Source organism: Aricia agestis, chromosome 15 (genome assembly GCF_905147365.1).
Source record: "Aricia agestis chromosome 15, ilAriAges1.1, whole genome shotgun sequence".
In the NCBI taxonomy this organism is placed as follows: domain Eukaryota; kingdom Metazoa; phylum Arthropoda; class Insecta; order Lepidoptera; family Lycaenidae; genus Aricia; species Aricia agestis.
Window position 1 is genome coordinate 891,559 of NC_056420.1, and position 19,725 is coordinate 911,283.

General features: G+C 38.9%; 1 protein-coding gene across 2 annotated transcripts in view; it reads right to left on the reverse strand.

The window, feature by feature from the left end:
- LOC121734053 (fibrillin-2-like) overlaps nucleotides 1-19,725 on the reverse strand; it is a 67,188-nt gene that overhangs the window by 23,371 nt on the left and 24,092 nt on the right. Inside the window, exons 3-19 of one of the 2 annotated variants that reach the window (XM_042124458.1) lie at nucleotides 17,231-17,313; nucleotides 15,940-16,056; nucleotides 15,367-15,471; nucleotides 14,103-14,210; nucleotides 12,369-12,547; nucleotides 11,794-11,955; nucleotides 10,931-11,018; nucleotides 9,454-9,609; nucleotides 8,855-9,032; nucleotides 8,299-8,436; nucleotides 7,799-7,915; nucleotides 7,476-7,692; nucleotides 6,762-6,969; nucleotides 6,231-6,335; nucleotides 5,600-5,859; nucleotides 5,100-5,214; nucleotides 3,961-4,068 (exon numbers count right to left, since the gene is read on the reverse strand). In XM_042124458.1, coding sequence (XP_041980392.1) covers nucleotides 3,961-4,068; nucleotides 5,100-5,214; nucleotides 5,600-5,859; nucleotides 6,231-6,335; nucleotides 6,762-6,969; nucleotides 7,476-7,692; nucleotides 7,799-7,915; nucleotides 8,299-8,436; nucleotides 8,855-9,032; nucleotides 9,454-9,609; nucleotides 10,931-11,018; nucleotides 11,794-11,955; nucleotides 12,369-12,547; nucleotides 14,103-14,210; nucleotides 15,367-15,471; nucleotides 15,940-16,056; nucleotides 17,231-17,313 — 2,444 coding nt within the window. Of the gene's footprint in view, nucleotides 1-3,960; nucleotides 4,069-5,045; nucleotides 5,215-5,599; nucleotides 5,860-6,230; nucleotides 6,336-6,761; nucleotides 6,970-7,475; nucleotides 7,693-7,798; nucleotides 7,916-8,298; nucleotides 8,437-8,854; nucleotides 9,033-9,453; nucleotides 9,610-10,930; nucleotides 11,019-11,793; nucleotides 11,956-12,368; nucleotides 12,548-14,102; nucleotides 14,211-15,366; nucleotides 15,472-15,939; nucleotides 16,057-17,230; nucleotides 17,314-19,725 lie in introns of both variants that reach the window. The other variant, XM_042124457.1, reaches the window with a different exon arrangement.

Genomic DNA, 19,725 nt, shown 5'->3' on the forward strand with positions numbered 1-19,725 from the left:
ATCAAATATTAATTGCAAATCTTCTAATTTTCCTGATTTCTGAACCTTTTTAGTCTTTTTTGTTTTAACTTCTTTTTGTTCATTACCATCTTTTTTTGTGTAGATATAGTCTTCTTTCTCCCAGCAAAACCAAGTTACATCCGAGGTAGCTAGTCCATGACCTTCAAACTGCACTTTTTTATTTTTACACAAGTCACATTTATCGTACATACATATGTAATTGTTTGTGTCACAAGCTACTTGACTTAAAGTATCACTAAGATTGGTCGTCAGTGCTCGGTATCGCCATAAAGTAGTATACTGGAATTCTAGGTTGCTATGCTTAATGCAGAGACATATATCTCGTGCATTGAGATGTGGCGATAACACATTAAAGGGTTTATAGCTGAAGAAGGTAGTAAAACCGTATCGTCCCCCCTCGTTTTTATATTTTTTGTAGCTTTCAATCAGAGTTCCTGTCAGATACCTTATTTGCTTTTTCTCCTTATTTCTTGTCTTGGTTTCTTTTCGACCGGAAGTTATGCGACTTACGTCGTCTCGAAAATAAAATTTTGTGATTTCGTCAATATTTACTCGTCTTAGTTTCTTTTTCCTACCCCTTGCTTTACCAGTCAATCCCAACGTTTTAGATGTAGCTGCCCTGTTATTAGAATTTTCCACAATTTTTTTAAATATATTTTTTTCATGGTGTGATTGAAGGCTTTTATATGTATTCTGTAATGTACATTCTAAAACTTCTTGCCTTACACGCATTTTATCAATAATGAAATTTATTTTTTTTCTTTCTTCTGTGTCTTTTATTTTCAGGCGAAACAGTTGTTTTTTGTAAGTTTCTTTTTGTGTTTTTAACTTTTTTTCATTCTGTTTAAGGTTTCGGCACTTTTTTGCTAAAAATCGACATTTTCGTCGTAATTCCTTAATAACGTTTGTATTATCTGAATCTGGCAAGGTCTCTGGACGCTTAATTAAAGTTATGATTTCATTCTTTTTCTGCTTTTTCTTAGAATTACTTATTTTTTTGTCATTCCTCCACTTTTTGCGTTGTTCTTCTGCTTCTTCCGCTGTCATTTCCGAAATTTTCTTTTTAGAAGATTTTAATTTATTCAGGTTGCGTTGGCATTGAGCCGTATATTCATCAGGGCGTTCAATTTTTAGTTTTTCCCTGTATCTCCTCGACTTTTCCGCGCCAGTTAGAGGCATTGTAATGTCTAAAAAGGTAAAAAATAATAATGAAAAGTCTAAAAAATCTGCCAAGTGTGAGATGGACTCGCACACGAAGGGTTCCGTACCACAATAGAGCAAAAACAGGCTGAAATTTGTTTTTTGTATGGGAGCTCTCCTTAATTATTTCATTTATTTAAATTTTATTTTAAATTATTAAAGTAAAAATAAAACTGAGTATTTCGTGAATATTTCAATTAGTGCCTATGTATTGCCGTTATTGATATCGAGCAAAACATAGCAAAAAACTCACGATTGTTGTATGGGAGCCCTCCTTAAATATTGGGAAAATTTTTAGAAGTCTAGCTGTAGCGGTTCTTGAGTTACAGCCTGGAGACACGGAGATAGACAGACAGACGTACAGCTATCAAAGTCTCAGTAAGAGGGTCCCGTTTTTACCCTTTGGGTACGGAACCCTAAAATGGTGAGGAGCCTATCTAGTGCCTAGTCTAATATGCATATTGTAATAGTCCAAATTTTATCAACAGTAAGACTTACCGTATTTTTAGGGTTTACTAAGACTTTGTTGTTTGTCCGTCTGTCTGTCCCCAGGCTATATGACAAGAACCACTATAGCTAGATTTCTAAAATTTTCATAGATTGTGTAGGTATATCTGTTGCCACTATAACAACAAATACTAATAAATTGTAATAAAAAAACTTTTTAAAAAAAAAGCTTTTATTTAAATACTTTAAAAAAACGAAAATAAACTCCTTAAATTTTTTAACTATTAAGTTATAACCTCAATATACAATTTGCATGATAATAAAAGTTTGTCGCGCGATTTGTAAATAAACTAGTACCAATTTAGCTAGCAACTAGAGCAAATTGATATAAAAATATATTCATTTTAATAAATTTATTCAATACTGACAGATTGTTAAGTCTCGCGACAAGCTTTCATTATCAATTATCATGAAAATTGTATAATATATTGTGGTTATAACTTAATATGTAGTTAAAATTCTTAAGGAGTTTATTTTTTTTAGAGTATTTAAATAAAAGCTTTTTTAAAAAAGTTTTTTGATTATTATTTATTTTGTGTTTTTAGTTACCTCTAGCTAGATTTCTTAGTCTATTTTATTATATAGTTTGTTTTGTTTCAAGAATTTGTTAAAATCTAATTAACTGAAGTCCTTAAGAAATCGTACTTATAATATTATTAAAAATAACTATTCCCGTATCTTGGATTAGCCGCCATATTGGATGTAGAATGACCTTACATTTGTTTTCCAGTTACTCTCAATGAGCCCTTTCATATGATACCCATATTGCAGAAGTGCATTACAAATAACTATTCCCCCTATCTTGGATGAGCCGCCATATTGGATGTAGAATGACATCACATTTGTTTCCGAGTTACTCTTAATTAGACTCTTCATTTGATACCCATATTGCAAAAGTACTTTAAATATAACTAATAATAATTAATAATAATAATAATAAAATTAAATAACAAATAAGAGTGGTTCCTATACAAATAACACAAATTTTGACGTATTTTTGCTGTATTACGGTACGAAACACTTCGTGTACGCGAGTCCGACTTACACTTGATCGATTACTTAATACATTCATTTGACTGTTTAATGAAAAAAACTTACCAGTACAAAAATATCCAATAAATTTCAATCTGTGAAAATAAGAAAAATATTTTATTTACAAGAATGAATGTGAACTAAGCCTTATGCTTTCCGCCTGTTGTGACCTGTTCGTTCCATTATAAGTGACCGTACGACAAGTCACACATCGGAAGTCACGTAATACTACTTTCTTTTACTTTTAAAGTGTTTGTAAGTAACCAATAATAGTTATCACTATTTCATTTTTTATACTAAATACTAAACAAATTTTGCAACGTGTCAACAGAAACAATACTTTGAGAAAGTGTAATAATGCTTACAAACTACAGTCACTTACCTGAACAAAGAAACCGTTCCTGAAGAACGTCCAAGCTGCGTCCGCGTCTTTCAGTAGATTCTTAACAACTAAATTCAAAATGGAGGCGCTCGATAGACAATGACATATGGTGTTGCCATTTAGTGCCGAAAGATATTTTTGTACTTATGTTTAAAATAATAAAATAACGGTCACTAAATTGAACATTCCGGTTGGGTTGATTTTTCGTGATTATAGTTTCAATTATATTTTAGTGAAATTATTTGAGATTTTTAAATAACAACACATTCAATCGGTACATTGAATGTTTAAGAACCTAAAATATATTTTGTAAGCAACTCACTTTAAGAAAAAAATTTGGTAATTAAAGATTTTGTTACACCTACTGGGAAGGGGACAGGTAAATTTAATGGTTGTCGGTATTTAAAAACCCTTATAAATCATAAACTAAATAAAATATTATATAAACGTAAATTTATTTGAATAAAGGAAAACGTGTTTTTACACCTATATTAAGAAGACTATGTTAGTATGTAATTTTTTTACAAATAATCTGTAGCGAAGTCAAGGGACAAGGTAAAAACCAGGGGTACACGTTTTTTTGAAAATGCCCTCTAGCTCTCAACTTCATCACGCAATATTTGCACTGGAACCGTACATTTTTCTGAATGTTTAACATTTAGAAAAATTTACCTACGTTTTTCGGGACTCAAAGTATATTCACATTTATTTATATCGGTACATTTCAATTTAGGCATGAAGTGGTACAGCCAAACATATTTCCCCTTTTATAATTATTATAAGCATTAAAAATAAAAAAATACAATGTAATATCTTACCAACGCAGTGCTGTGCAGTCGGGTCCAACACAAAGCCGTGTTCACACTCGCACTCGTAGCTGCCGTGAGTGTTGATGCAGCGCCCGTTGTCGCACGGATTCGAGTTCTCTGAAATATTGTACTGGTTAGCGATAATAATTTAAAAAATATTTAATAAAGTATTGTCTTATTTCGTTTTCGTCATTAAATAATCCATAGAATGCGACGCTACAATTAAAATTTAAAATAACGGTCTCTAGTAACAATAAAATTTAAATTTCATAATCCAATTCATGCAAGACTGTTTTGAATTCATAGTTTTTTTTTTAAAATATATCATTTGTCTCATTTATTAAATCAGTTTCACAAAGCTGTGTGTTATTATTTGTTATTTTTTGTTAACGATCTGCATGACATGATTCAATGTTTGATCTGGTTCTAAAATACTTCCATGGTTTTTGGTTGCTTCCTGGCTTTTGTTATACAATGTTACATAATGATATGTTTTAATATTTAGGTTTATGGAAATGGGATACTTTTTGTTTTCAGAATTATAGCGTTTAATTTATCGTTATCATTAATAACAATGGAGTCAATGTCTACAGCAATTTTAACATGTATGAGTAGATCAGGCATATTTTTGTCGTTTATTTTAGGCATGTATGCTGTAGAACTGCACACATGTGCAAGTCTGGGTCTCTAATTTAAGATTAAATTTAACCCTGACTGGCGCATGCTTTTACGCTGCGTTGATCCCAGCAAGGGTTAAAGAATGTTTTATGTCAATGGGAGGTGGGCAAGTCTTAGTGGGACCGTGGCCCTTATTATCTAATTTTGGTGAGCATGAACTTCGTTGCTTATGGTTAACATTTTTTACCTCAAAATTCAAATCAATTAAAAAAGTATTAAACATTAAAAATATTGACATTAAAACTTTTTAAATTTTGGTTTAAAATTCTAACGTCATAATTGTGTCTATAAGCAATGAAGTTCATGTCCATCAGAGTAACATAAACATAGGCCAGGGGAGATACCCCTCATCTCGCTTGAAATGTAATAATGTTAATGGGAGGCGTTGATAGCAGGCATTATACAAAGTGAATAACCTGCCGGGAGGAGCGGGGGTATGTCCCCGCGGTCATAGTCGACGTATATCTCACCGTCGCACTCGTCGACGTCGCGACAGAGCTGCTCGTCGGGCTCATACCGCGTGCCGGGCGGGCACACGCACGTGAAGCTGCCCGCCGTGTTGCGGCACTGACCGCCCGTGCAGTACTGGAAAAGATATATTATTATTTTCTCTTTCCTGTTTCGTAAGTTGGTACTTATACTGATATAAGCAGTATAGCTCCGATGCGTTATTTGAAGACATAAAGAGTACCTTTATTGATTAAATGACTTCTAAAAGATTTTCTCTTAGGAACAACTGTCAAAGGCTTAATATTAAACATAAGGAGTAAGGACACTATACATAGACACTTCTATTTGTTAATCACCACCGTGTAACTAAAAACGATGCCGATATATATAAAAAAAGCTTGCATTGTTTTTGTGTACGCACGCACGTGCGTATCCAGTCGCGTCAAGGGGTTTAAGACAAACTTTAATATAATATTTATAGACAATTGTAATCGCTTAGCAGCAATAAAAACCAACTCACCGACTGATGCATATCACACTCGTCGATATCCTTGCATATGCCATCAGCGTCAGGATGGTATCCGGGGTCACATATACACTTGTACCCGGGCTCCAAGTTCTCGCAGGTGCCGTGGGGACATATCCCGGGGATCATGTTGCACTCGTTGATGTCAGCCCCGCCGTTGTCCTTGCTCTGACCTTCGGGGCAGAGGATGTCGTATTCTTTCGTGCCTTGAGCCGGACAAGCCTTGCAGGACACTCCCCAGCCGAGGTGTAAACCTAGAAAATGTTTGCTTTTAAGTTTGATAGTGTTTCAGTTAGTGTGGAAAGGTTGTGGAATAACTTGAGAATGTTTTTAAATAAGGTGGCCCCACTATGGTTAAATCTGCAGAAGTGTCTAGTATTTAAAAACTTACTTACTCCGTTTTTACTTGTAAAAAATTTAAGAAAATATAATGTTCTTACAATACTTTACGAAAATGTGCTGGTGTTTCTATTTATTAGTGCCGAAAACGCAAATATTCGTTAAAATATCATTATGTAATTTTCTAAACGTTCTATGTTCTATTGATAACCAATATTAAAGAGATGCCACTTTTGTATAAAGAAAAAGCGAGGCAGACACAATTGAAGTACTAAATTACTGTTACCTTTACTAGAGCTGCAGCAGCACTGCGACCTGGTGACAGGGGTAGTACCGGGCCCAGAGCAGTGGCCCTCCTCGAATTTCTCGTAACATAAGTCTTGAACTTCATCTGAAATACAAGATTAAAGTTGAGTATATTAACATGTTGAAGTGACTGAAATATATAATAATTAATAAGCTTAAGGCAAGTTGTTTCACAAAAAACTTTGAAACAGCAACACAGACATGTAAATACATAAGTTTAATTAACTTTAGTCTCAGTAACAGATCAATTAAGTCTCTTTCATTATCACTTTGTCTATGGTCGGCGACGTCTAAGGTCCCTAGCACACGGCGACCTATTGTAGATCGCTACACGCGCAAACGTGCGACCGTGTCGAGCAACAGCGGAGAGAAACACGGTACTTCAGAACTATCGTCGTTCCGCTACAGCGTACTTGTGCCTGTTGCGTTCTCACCTTAAAGTCCAAATCTATTTTATATGATTACAATATGAGAACACTGCTTAAAACAAATAAGGTGATAACTGATATACCTAGACACGTCCGTCCATCAGCGCTCAGCGTGAACCCGGGCAGGCAGTCGCAGCGGAATGAGCCGGGCGAGTTGCGGCAGCGGCCGTTGCGGCAGATGCGCAGCTCAGCGCACTCGTCCACGTCGACGCACGCGGACCGCGACGCCGCGCGGTACCCCGCCTCGCACACGCACACGAACGAACCCTCGCTGTTCACGCACCGACCGCCCTGAGGAAGAATAAAAGTTGAGGTATTGATGGAGATAATATATGTATGGAAATGGATATAGTATTGGAAGGACTTATTTTTTCTCTTAAGGCATCATAGCTTGTGTCTCAGGCATCTGACATTTCTGAGGTTATATCGATCATATTCGGTGTCAATCCAAACTTAAACAGCAGTTCTAGTCGTGTGATTGTGAGGTTAGAAAATACCTCACAATCACACGACAAATAACACAGGTAATGTATGTACAATTTGTACACTCTTGTAGGAGGAGTAAATTAAACACAGAATACTGTATCACTCTGCACTACCACTCGACTGGCTTGTGGATGATAGAAGCAGTGATCGTCAGACCGAAGTCGAGCGACCACTACTACTCTCCCCACTACCTACCCAAGTAGGCGCGGCATATCTTTATTTATCAATATACCTGGCGGAGCGATTTATCTGCGCACTTACACACACAATTTGCATTATCAACTCTTGCCCGGGTCGTATGGCACACGTACCTGGCAGAGCGACTTGTCGGCACACTCGTCTACATCGGCGCAGTAGCCGGCGGCGGTGCGCGCGAAGCCGGGCTCGCAGGCGCACTCGTACCCGCCGGGCGTGTTGCGGCAGCGCCCGCGCCGGCATACTCGCGGGTTGTCCGCGCACTCGTCCACGTCCCGGCACGCGTGCCCGGTCGCCGTGGACTCGTAGCCGGGGTTGCACGTGCACACGTAGCTGGGGAAATTAAGATGATGTTACAGTTTAAGCTATAGATAGAATATCTTACGAAGGCCTGGATTATCATATAAATGCGTCAAAAAATAGAAAGTCTTAAACTTACCCTCCATCAGTATAAGTACAGACGCCGTTGGTACACATGCCGCCGTTTGTCATTTCGCACTCGTTTTTGTCGCTGCATCGTAGTCCGTTCTCCACGGGATCGAAGCCGGGGGGACATCTGAAATAATAACATTAGTTATAAGCACTAAGAATAACAGTCTGAAATTAATTAAACACGAATGAGACGAAAAAGAGATCTTTTGGGAAATATCAGAAGTCTGAAATATAGGACAGACGAGGAAGAAGGGATGGAAGTTACATATTATAAAACAACACGCATTTAAATGACATATCAAGATCTAAAGAACCTCGTTATTATCCTATCCGTGGTCCGATTTTGATACTTCGAATATCGATTCATTTGCAAATTGATACACTCGCACACACGCTCTCTCAAGTAGTCTAAAATCTAAGCTATATTCGAGGCTTAAGAATCGCGACTCAGATGCTAATATTTGGATACTTGATGACGACGTTATAGACGTTGACAAAGAAACAAACCTGCACTCAAAACCACCAGGCTTGTTCACACACTCCCCACCCCGACAGTACTGCAGCGCGCACTCATCGATGTCGATACAGGTCGGATTACCGTCCTGTTCCGCCGCCTCCGCGCCGTCCCAGCATTGACATTGGTAGCTGGAGAAAAGAAATTAGATAAACACAATTAGCCTATAGCCTATACACTTGAGAGTACGGTATAAAAAAAGTTTTTAAAGAAACAAATAATAATAAATTTATTCTGTCAAGCCCAACCGACAGATAACAACTAAAATTGACCTGACAAAACCTGACGTAGGTCCGTTATCTGCTAATCCACCAATGAATATTTTTTTCCAACAGTGTACTATTTTTATGCACTGGAATTATTAGTATATTCGCATCGATAAGGCCCAAGATCTCTAACATTACAAACCCAATAACCATGTCAATGCAGTTCCCTAGCCTACAGATGCCATTTCGCAGCATACATTCGTTGATATTGGCAAGACAATTTACAAGTCACACTTGAAAAGTCACAAGGCATATCCAACTGTATAATGAACATATAACATACCCAATATCCTTATCAATGCAGTTCCCGAGCCCACAGATGCCGTTCCGCAGCATGCACTCGTTGATCTTGGCTATCGGCTGCGCGGGCTCGAGGCCGCCGCCGTAGTCGTGGCCGCTCGAGTCGTTGCGACGCCAGTTCGGCGGGATGCTGCCGCCGCCGCATAGGTGCGTCCACTCCGCTGTAGAGAAAATTGTTACAGTATTAAGCTTTTGGAGTGGGAAAGATACCACATGAGGTGACTTCTCATCAGCTAAATAAATCTTTAACTTTTGTGACGAACTTTAGAAATCTGATTCTATCCAAAATATTTCGTAGCAAACAAAATAGTTTCTTATTAAAGCGAAAATCGGAAATTGAAACAAGAAGCAGAAGAAACATTATGTGTTATAAAGACGGTGTTGTGTCACTGCCTGCCTTCCAATAACAGTAATTATTTTGCTTCTCCTGTCTCCTGGTATTATGGTCGATACACTTATCTACTTGAGATTATTTATTTTAAGCTTACAATTCTGACATTTATTGCCTTAAACCCGTAACCAAGTTGTGTGTATAGGGCCTGTTTTTTCTTCTGTGTCCCGGTATTAAGGTCAGTAACACACCTGCGCCGCGCGGCGGGCAGGGCGCGCAGTCGGCGCCCCAGGCGCGGCCCATGTTGTACCCGCAGCAGCAGTCGCGGTTGGACAGCGGCATCGGCAGCCGGTCGCCGCACTCGCCGCTCTCGCCCACGTACGTGAAGCAGCTGCTCACGCGCCCGTCTGGTGAAAGAATAAGTGATGTTAGAGAAATATTCCGCTTTCATTTGCAGTATAATAAATTACAGTTTTAAGGAAGGTCTAGTACTGCTGGTGTCCTTCTGAGGGTCAATTCAGACCGCAACGTGACACGTAAAATGTAAATGCATTTCTGAATATTTTGTATTGAATTGACTTGCATGACGTCTCACACAATTGAAGTCGGCCAAATCCATACAAATTTAGAAATGCACCTACGCGTCGCATTGCGGTCTGAATTGACCCTAAAATAAATAAATTATTATTAAAGAGGTTGTGGCGGTACCCACAATTCGCCTAACATTCCTGCATCGCGCTATCGAAGTTTTCTGAGCGCGTCGGTATATATACGACAGCTGAAATGTATCACGTGGGCTTAGGCCTGACCGAGCATACCACCTCGCTCGGTCGGAAGATCTTCCTTTGTGGCCACCACGCATATTATCCCACATTGGTGACCCTCGACAGAACACGCCTCCTTCATCATCATCACTCCCCGCCCTCCGCACCGCGCCAGCCAGCATCGCCTCATCGGGTACATCGTCCACTAGCCGCAACGTACCGCGGCCTGGGGGCGACTCCGCATCGGCATCATCGGGCTTTCTCACTACACCGATCGGTCAGCAAGCTGAGCACATCTCTCCTGGTCAACAAGTAGCATCGGCCCCGCACGGCAGCTTATCCGACTCACTGGATCCCGTGCAGCAGCTTACAGTTCCGACTCACTGGGACTCACTGCAACAGTTCCGACTCACTGGAACTCACTGGCACTGGCGACTCTAGCGACAAGACTTCAAGATTCGACCTCCGGTCTTCGGGGGGGAGTGATGTGGCGGTACCCACAATTCGCCTAACATTCCTGCATCGCGCTATCGAAGTTATCTGAGCGCGTCGGTATATATACGACCGCTGAAATGTATCACGTGGGCTCCGGCCTGACCGAGCATAACACCTCGCTCGGTCGGAAGATCTTCCTTTGGCCGCCACGCACTTATCCCCACAAGGTTTAAGGTAAGACCACGCGTAACTAAACCGCACGGAGCCACACGGGCCACGGCACGACTAAATATTCTATGTATGTAATCGTATGAGGTAAGCCGCACTACGCAGCAGCGACGCTAGGTGAAACAAAACGTCCGTTCTATGGAAAGTGAAGTGACGCGTCGCTTCGCTGCAGCGTAGTGTCGCTTAGTGTGGTCTCTCCTGTCAAAAAACCCCCAGAAACTAGGCATTACTTTATCAAATTTGAATATTTAAGCTATAATCTCAATATTATCAATAAATATCAAAGTATTTAGTTATTTACCAATACAAAACTTCTTGTCAGGGCTCGGGATGAAGTGTGGGTTGCACAAGCAGTAGTAATCGCCTTCTGTGTTCACGCATTTTCCATTCTGAAAACAATATGAAATAAAATAGTTAAGATTACGGACATGGAAATATTCCACTTTTTAAATTTCGAAAATATTCTAGCGAAACAAAAAACCCAGGGAGAACTCACCGATAGAATCCCTATCAACCCTTTAGCAGACTTTTCCAGAAAATAAATACTCAAAGTTAGCATCTATGTATGACTATTGACGATATTGGTAAAATATTGATGAAATTAAAATTGGTTAATTTCCAGTTCATTGTGTTTCTTAATTGGAAAGTTCAGGCAGCATATTCAATAAAAATAATATACATATTGTAGAATTTTAAGTAATAAACGTGTAATATGCACTTTTTCCTTTTTAACAGTGCGAAATTCGATTCTTTGTTATTGGTTACCCAAAAAATGTATGAACTTTAAATTTAATGCATAAAAACAGTGCCAGTCGTGGCAAATAATAGTAGCGAATTCGATTCCAAACAACTGAAACTAAAGGTTAATTCAGACCGCAACGCAATGCTTAGGTACATTTCCAAATTTTTATGGATTTGACAGATTTGCAAGGCGTCTCACGCAATTGAGATCTGTAAATTCAGTACAATTTTAGAAATGCATCTACGCATTGCGTTGCGGTCTGAATTGACCCTTAGTCTTCACAATACAATATGACATACTCGCACACAGGTCACAGAGCAAACGCATATTTACATGGCGCAAAAGAAACTAATTTTGACAGATTTCGGGTCACACGTAAATATATATACACAATATTATACAAATGTGAGGTATATACATACCGGGCATATATCAGGATCTTCACACTCGTCGATATCCTCACAGTTATTAGTGAGGCGATGTCGGCGCTGGCCGGGCGGGCACTCGCACGAGAACGACCCCACGGAGTTGACGCAGCGCCCGCCCTCGCATAGACCGGGGACGGCCAGGCATTCGTCTATGTCCTGCAAGCAAATACTTAATATGAAAAAAAAATTAAGTAGGTTAGATACTAACACCAGAGATCCTAACACTTTTAGATCATCATCATCATCTCATCTTCTACATGGGACCTACCACCAGTAATTAGAGAACTAACCCGGCGAGAAGAACCGGCGTTAAATACTCACAACAGGAAATATAAAGTCTGTGACAAAACTACAATAAAAATATTTACACAGTTAGCACATTGCGGGTTTCGCGGGTTTGATTTTTTTAAAACCTGCAATTTCGAGAACACTTAACCACTGGACCATTCTACTCTACCTGACACGGGTGTCCCCAGGCCACGCTCAGTGCCCACCGTGGCGCAGCACAGCTGCTTCGTGCAGACCACGCCCTCTAACTCTGAACCACTGGACCACACAATCTACTCTACCTGACACTCCTTGGTGGCCAAGTTCCTCAGATGTCCGGGCGGGCAGTCGAGGTCCCCGCAGCGCTCGCACGGGTGTCCCCAGGCCACGCCCACCGTGGCGCAGCACAGCTGCTTCGTGCAGACCACGCCCTCTAACGCGCCCGTGCATAGAGCGCCGCGCGTGTCCGTATAACATGGGCCTGGGAAACGATTTAAAAATGTTACATATTTTTCTTATTATTGAATGATAAGATATTTCAACTGAAAATACCCTTATTTTCACCGCATCCTAGGACCAAACCTGCACGCTAAAGTGTAGCCTTAATCTAGAGTCTTGACTAAGCCCCCACAATAATAAATCGCTCTCAGACTCAATCTCAATACTAATTTTAGCTGATACGACTATCAGTGACTCAAGATGGTCTGTAATTATCAGTTTGATATCAAGAGATTGTAACACTTAAGTTGAGGTATTACCACACTTAAGAAACAGCTCTAATAGTTTCGTTTGATAACTTTCTGCCGCGCACTGTAAAACTCTGGAACGAACTGTCACCAGCAGTATTTCCGGACCTATACGACCTGCAAACCTTCAAGGACCTATACGACCTGCAAACCTACGGAACCCTAAAATATGCGTCATGTCGATTTTTTTTTATGAAATAAAAGGGCAAACGAGCAAACGGGTCTCGGCTCACGGTTCACTGAATAATTAAATTAATCAACAATCTTGCGCGTAAATAAATAGTACGAGCACACCCGCGTGCACTGTGCAGTGTTCGCTGTAAATAAGAACAAGTATGACATGTCCGTGTCCGCGTGGAATGGCGCGTAATTTCAAACGCGGTACAAGACGGTAAGTATAGATGTCCGCATCTGGCACAGTAAAATTTAATACAGACAGACAGACGGCCTAACAGACCGAAACTATAAGGGTTCCTTGTTGACTACGGAACCCTAAAAAGTAGGTTGGCACAAATCTTGCGAAAAAACGTTGGTGCTCGAAGTTGGGCTTTGAGTGAAGTTTTCGTGTGTCTACTAACATGAACGGAAGGTGTCGCGTCGAACTGGCATCGTTGCATACCAAAAATTACCGTTAAAAATATCAGTATTAATAACGTTATTTTTATACCTATTGGTATCTAAAAATGTTACCCACAGACTTGTATAAATATTAACGAAATGTGTCGCGTCGAACTGGCAACATCGCATACCAGAAAATAACGATATTTTTACCGGTAATAATAACGGCATTTTTTTAAACTATATTTAAATGTTATGTTACCTACTAGATATCGTTAAAAATATCGTTAAGCTACCCTTATAAAAATAACGGTACGTAACGGTAATTTTTCTAGTAATCGATAACGTTATGAAGCCATGCTATATGCTGGCATCATTTTTTACTCATGTTTGTATACAAACTTCAAAGTTTTGAAACCGACTTTGTAATTTTAAATTTCTTTAGTTAAACAATTTCTATAATGTATTACGACTTATGAATAGTTCTAAGATCAAAGATGACGTTTATAGTAACATTTGATGATTCTGCTATTTGACAGAAAAGCAATTCGGATTTATTGGACCATTTTTACGACTTTTCATAGAAAAATGTCAAACAAATGAATTGCTTTAAGAATCATTAAATGAATTGCACGTTAAGAGAAGTTTAAAAATGAATCGTAAATGATTCATTGTATGATTCAACTAAGCGACCATTTTAACCCCGCTGGATTGTTCTCTTTGACTATTTACCTGTTCGTCGATCAATCTCGCATCTTGTACCGGAGAGGCCGTGGAAGCAGACGCAGCGGTCCGGCGCGATGCACCGCCCGCCGTGCAGGCATGGCTCGCGACAGATAGCTGGAATGAATACAGTGATACAAGGATGGAAGTTGTATTATGACAGAGGGCTGTGGATGAGAAATAGTTGTCATTTAAATAATACGAGGATAACATTGACATAGTAAGGCCCGATTCGATCAAACTTGAAGTTACACGAGTATAACTATCATGAGAATAATTTTACTCCTTTAATTTACTCTAGGGTATTATCGTTAGCATTTTACCAAGTTACTCGAAGAGTATGAAATAAAATGTCAATTATAGTTCACAATGACACCGACCGTGACAGTTGAACCCTGTTGTGCAACTATTCTCAGTTTAATATTTACTCCACCAAAATAGTGTAAATATTTACTCCCGTGTAATTACCTCATTCTTGGATTAGAAGTTGGAAAAACGCAAAACCAGCTTACTCTTAGATTAGGAGACAGTTATACTCGAGTAAAATTTTACTCCAGTTTGGTCGAATCCGCCCTAAGTGGCAAACAACTGTCACGGGAACTTTGCAATAACGACTCATGACTCATACCTACCATTTTAACATAAAAAGTCTGTACAGTGCTCCCAAAATGCGTATAGAAATTTTCGTAATTTTTCGGCAACAGTCGTATTTCCCGAGCGTCGGAAGACGTCGCTGCAAGCGCTGTTTTAAACTTAACTTTAAAACAGCGCTTGCAGCGACGTAGAGGCGCCTGACGTTGCTTGGACGTTACCATGGTAACGCCGCGATGGCTTCCCGGTGACCGGCGACAGCGGACAGCCACCGGCTATATGATATTTACTTCTATTTCCTTTGAACAAGGTGCAAAATGCAAGTTTTATAGATTCGGGTGTTTCCGCGATCACGACAATTAGCTAAGATTTCCATACGCATTATTAATTGGGAGTACTGTAACTTAAAAAAAAAATAGGTAAAAATAAAAACGTTTAACGTAAAAGTTTTAAGCTATTGCATAGCTTTTATCACGGGCTTTGAGCGCGTCGACCGAATTAAGAAATTCCGTAACGAAAAACAACGAACACATTCCACTCCAACCAGACTTCGGCACAGTGTTTGTGTGCGTACATACTAGACGTTTGCGAATTATAATTGCATGAGTTGATAAAAATTGCTATGCAATAGCTTAACCGCGGCAGTCCCCGAGTGTCACCCATATTTATTACTTATACTCACGTTCAGTACAGAACTCGCCGCTCCATCCGGGCGCGCAGGCGCAGGTGCCGTTGGTGCACGTGCCGCCGTTCATACAGATGCGCCGGCAACCGCCGCGCGGACGACCTGCAATATAAACATGTCTTTGATCTTTGTTGAAAGGCTTTCCAACTTGAAATTAAATTAGCCAACATAATATTATCTACTCAATCCACTGTATGATGCCTTGTGGTACAAAGTTTACTTATAGAAATATTAACAGCAAATAACTGCACAAAGTTTAAACTTCAAGCCTTTCCTGTATATGGCGTAGCTATTACATACAATTTGATGTGGACGTTTTGCTTAAGACGTATTTGCAATTCGCGTAATTTGTTAAGCATTAATCCAACTGGCGAGAGATAAGACGCAGAACCTACATGCATATCCGACGCATGGATCATCTTATCTGATGATCAGCATGCATTGTCCCAACCAAACTTGGAAATTATACGTTTCCAACGCGGGAATCGAACCCGCGCCAGCCGTGTCAAGAGCCACCCTCTAAAGCGTTGAACCGCGGAGGCGTTAAACACCCAATATGATAGAACTCACCCGGGTAAGGATACAGTCCGCCGCCGCCGCAAGATGGCGCTTCGACGCCGCTCGCGCACCGACACATGTTGGGCGCCACGCACGACCCCGGAGACCCACAGTCCGGTCGACATATTGCTGGAAAATGTGATTTAATGTTAGTAGAATACGCGCATATTATGATAGAGAGCGCATTTCCCATACATGTATGACCTTAGTCTAATGTCGGCACTACATATAGGCGAACGCGTTGGCCGACGCGTTGGCCAGTGCGCTGGCCCAATGTGTAGAACGGGCGAAATACCAACGGCCAACGCGCGAACACCCGTTCTACACATTGGGCCAGCGCGCCGGCCAACGCGTCGGCCAAAGCGTTCGCCTATATGTAGTGCCGACATTAGAAATATACAGATGTGGCCAGTGGCCCACTCCTCTCTGTCGGCGCTGCATTGCAACCAATCTGTTTTTAAGATCAAATAGATCGCTGTGCTTAGCGAGGCAAATGAAGGTTCTATTCATTCTTATAAACACATTCCTTGCAACGCAGCTCCAGTGGAAAAACACCAAAGTCTAACTAAAATTTTTATTAGACTATAAGATTTTAAGATTTCCTTTAGAAATAAATAGTCAAAAAGACTGTCCTTTTTAAAAGGTTTAATTGTTCATCCTTATCAACTCACCAATATAGTACAATACATAAAGGTGTAGCCAAAGCATTATGTATGTGTTGACCTGTCCCACAACTAAGAATACCTTGTCAGATCTGAGACCTTGGGTCACTAAGTACAGATGCAACGCGGATGCAAGCAATTCCAGCCTTATTACACCACTAATGAGGGATCTTAGGCGGATCTACGATTATGGCGTGTTACTGTGACAAACCATTTAAAATAGTGTCCCAATACAATTATTATGATACACCTACAGGTGATTCCTAATATTTAAATGAATAATGCAATAGCTCTTTCACTTTTCAAATTAAGAAGAACATAAAAATAGGACACGCCAAACTTTAAGATCGCTCAGCAATGGCTCATGGCGCATATTATGAACGATATTTTACCATCTGATCACAATCTAGAAATAACAAGACATCTAATCACTTGTATACCCACGTGGGCACCTGCACTACTCTCTCTTCTCCCAGTCATAGAGACCAACAATCTAAGACTGAGCCTTTGCTTACATTATTAAACAATCGACCTTAAATTTGTCAACTTACCTTATACCTACCTGACTTGATTCATTGAATTTGCTACATAATATTATGATAGTTAGCTTTATAACTATGAATATAAATTAGAGTACTTACGGACTACACATAGCATAGAATTAGGTCTAGAAGTCCATCCTGGACAGCAATGCGTGCTGTTACGACTTCGGCAGACATGTGGTCTGTAAAAAAAGTTGATTTTAGGTCAGATGTTAAGAACTATATTTTTAAAAACAGTATTAGCAAAATAACCAAGAGATACGGCTTATAGGAGGGTTTCTAGATATTTTACAATACAATATTGTTCGGGTGCCTTCAGTTACTAAATAGCTACAATATGATAAATATTAAATTTACAACCACCGGCACGCTAACATTTCTAACTACCGACCAAATAATATGTCAAATACCTTCCAAATTATTAATATTTTATGTATTTGCTTCATTATTTTGTCCATTCACTTTTCCATACTCTTTGTTCACACAAGAAAGTTACAATAAACTAATTTTGTCAAAGTATATCTTTAATTAACAACCAACGATACAAGTCAGAAAAAATAATAACATTATACATGGACAGAAAGACAAAGAGAAATTATGACAGTTACTTGTACATATAAATGTACATAGTTACTACACAACACTAAAAAGGATAGAAAATACTTCTTTTAACAAGTTTTTCAACAAAAAAAAACATTCACAATATACTTTTTTGAAGGAGATAAGTTTGTAGAGCAACAATTAAGAAAGAGTATTTGTTTTATAAAAATGGCAGTCCTTTTCAAAATGGGAATATAGTCAGGCAAAGCAATAGGCATTATGAAAAGTGTTTAATAAAAGCTCTATTTAAAAAAGGTGCTTTGATATTAATATCAACTAATGGTAATTAAAAAAAATAATTTAGATCATTCAGAATTACAAATTTCAAACTTGTTACAGTTTCTATTACATACAAAATAAACTTATAAATTAAAAGTAACTGGTTAAATGTGTATTCTTATTAACAGCCTTTTCTCTTGTGATTTTTTTTCAAAATGCTATGGAACATTATGTTCCCATATAAAGCCTCTCGGAAGGTATTCTTGCTGTTTTAAATTTTTATTTTATTGCTGTCCCTTGGTCGCATTTTCAACAGTAATGTACGAAGTCCTGAATGTTTTTGTGCTGGTATAGCTGAACCAATGTTTAAATAGGTTATCATTGATTGTTTCTGGCTTACTAAAATTTAAAATTTTGTCCTCAAACAAAAAATACTTTACTTTTTATATGAAGCAAGTTCCGAAAGTGAACATTATCTGCAGCGTACAAGTCTCGAATAAATTGCTTTCTAAATTGTAACTACTGGCTACCTCATATGCTATAACTAATCATAATCACAGAACATTACTAAGTACTAATATTCTTATGTTCTCAGACAACCTAGTACCCTCATATTAGGTTAAAGACGGTGAAGGCATTGTATAAGTCCTAAATCCTTGTTTTTGGGCTTTTTTTTCAACATTTTTATTCAAGTTTGGGGGCTACTTACATCGCGCGGATGCATCCATTTCTTTACTCTCTCCAAAAACTTTTCCCTTTCCTCTGATAAAAAGTATCGCCTCATGGAAATTATACGTAAGCCGCAATTTACACATCGTTTCATATATTATGTATTTTGTATGCTTCTCTATTATTTTATTCATAAATAAATCTATTGTAGATAACTTTGTGGTTCGAACTTTAGCAAAATATAAAAATTTGAAATCTGAACTTCTTTTTCTTCTTCGATTTAATGTCAATGTCAATTTTTGACCAATCCGAATAAGTTTCATGACATATCAACTTTTTAAATTGTTTTTTTAAAGCAAAATAAAAATTAATATACAAGTTTTTGTACTTTGCTGAATCAACTGACTTGACTAATAACTTATTAGTCAAGTCAGTTGATTCAGCAATTGCTGACTTATTAGTAATAAGTCAGCACTCAGCTAAAAAAATAGACTAATGACTTTCGCTTTTTACACATTGGACTGGATGATTATGAAAACGATTCAGAAAATATTTATGACTATTATAAATCTCTACCTTTGTCTTTTTTTTTAAACCTAAAAAAAAGGAAAAAGGCGGGAAAACAGAATTGCTAATTTATAGCAGCTTCTGAGCTTCTGAACAAATGTGCAAACAAACGTGTATGTATGTACGCCTCCGTAGTCTAGTGGTATAGAGCGAGGCTCTTGACTCGGAGGTCGTGGGTTCGATTCCCGCGTTAGAAAAATGTTATTTCCAAGTTTGGTTAGGAGTTAGGACAATGCAGGCTGTCTGACAAGTAAGATGATCTATGTGTCGGATGGGCATGTAAAATGTCGGTCCTGCACCTGATCTCTCGCCAGTCGTGTCGGTATTCCGTCCCACTGGGTTATGAGAGTAGGAATAGATAGTGCTCTTGTGTACTGCGCACACACTTGGGCACTATAAAATTACTCCTGCGTAGCTGGCCTGGTTTCAATGAAACCGGCCACCATCACCGAAACCGGTGTGGGAGCTATTATTATTATATGTATGTACGAGCTTTTGCCCGCGGCTTCGCTCGCGTTAAGAAGTATTATTATATACAA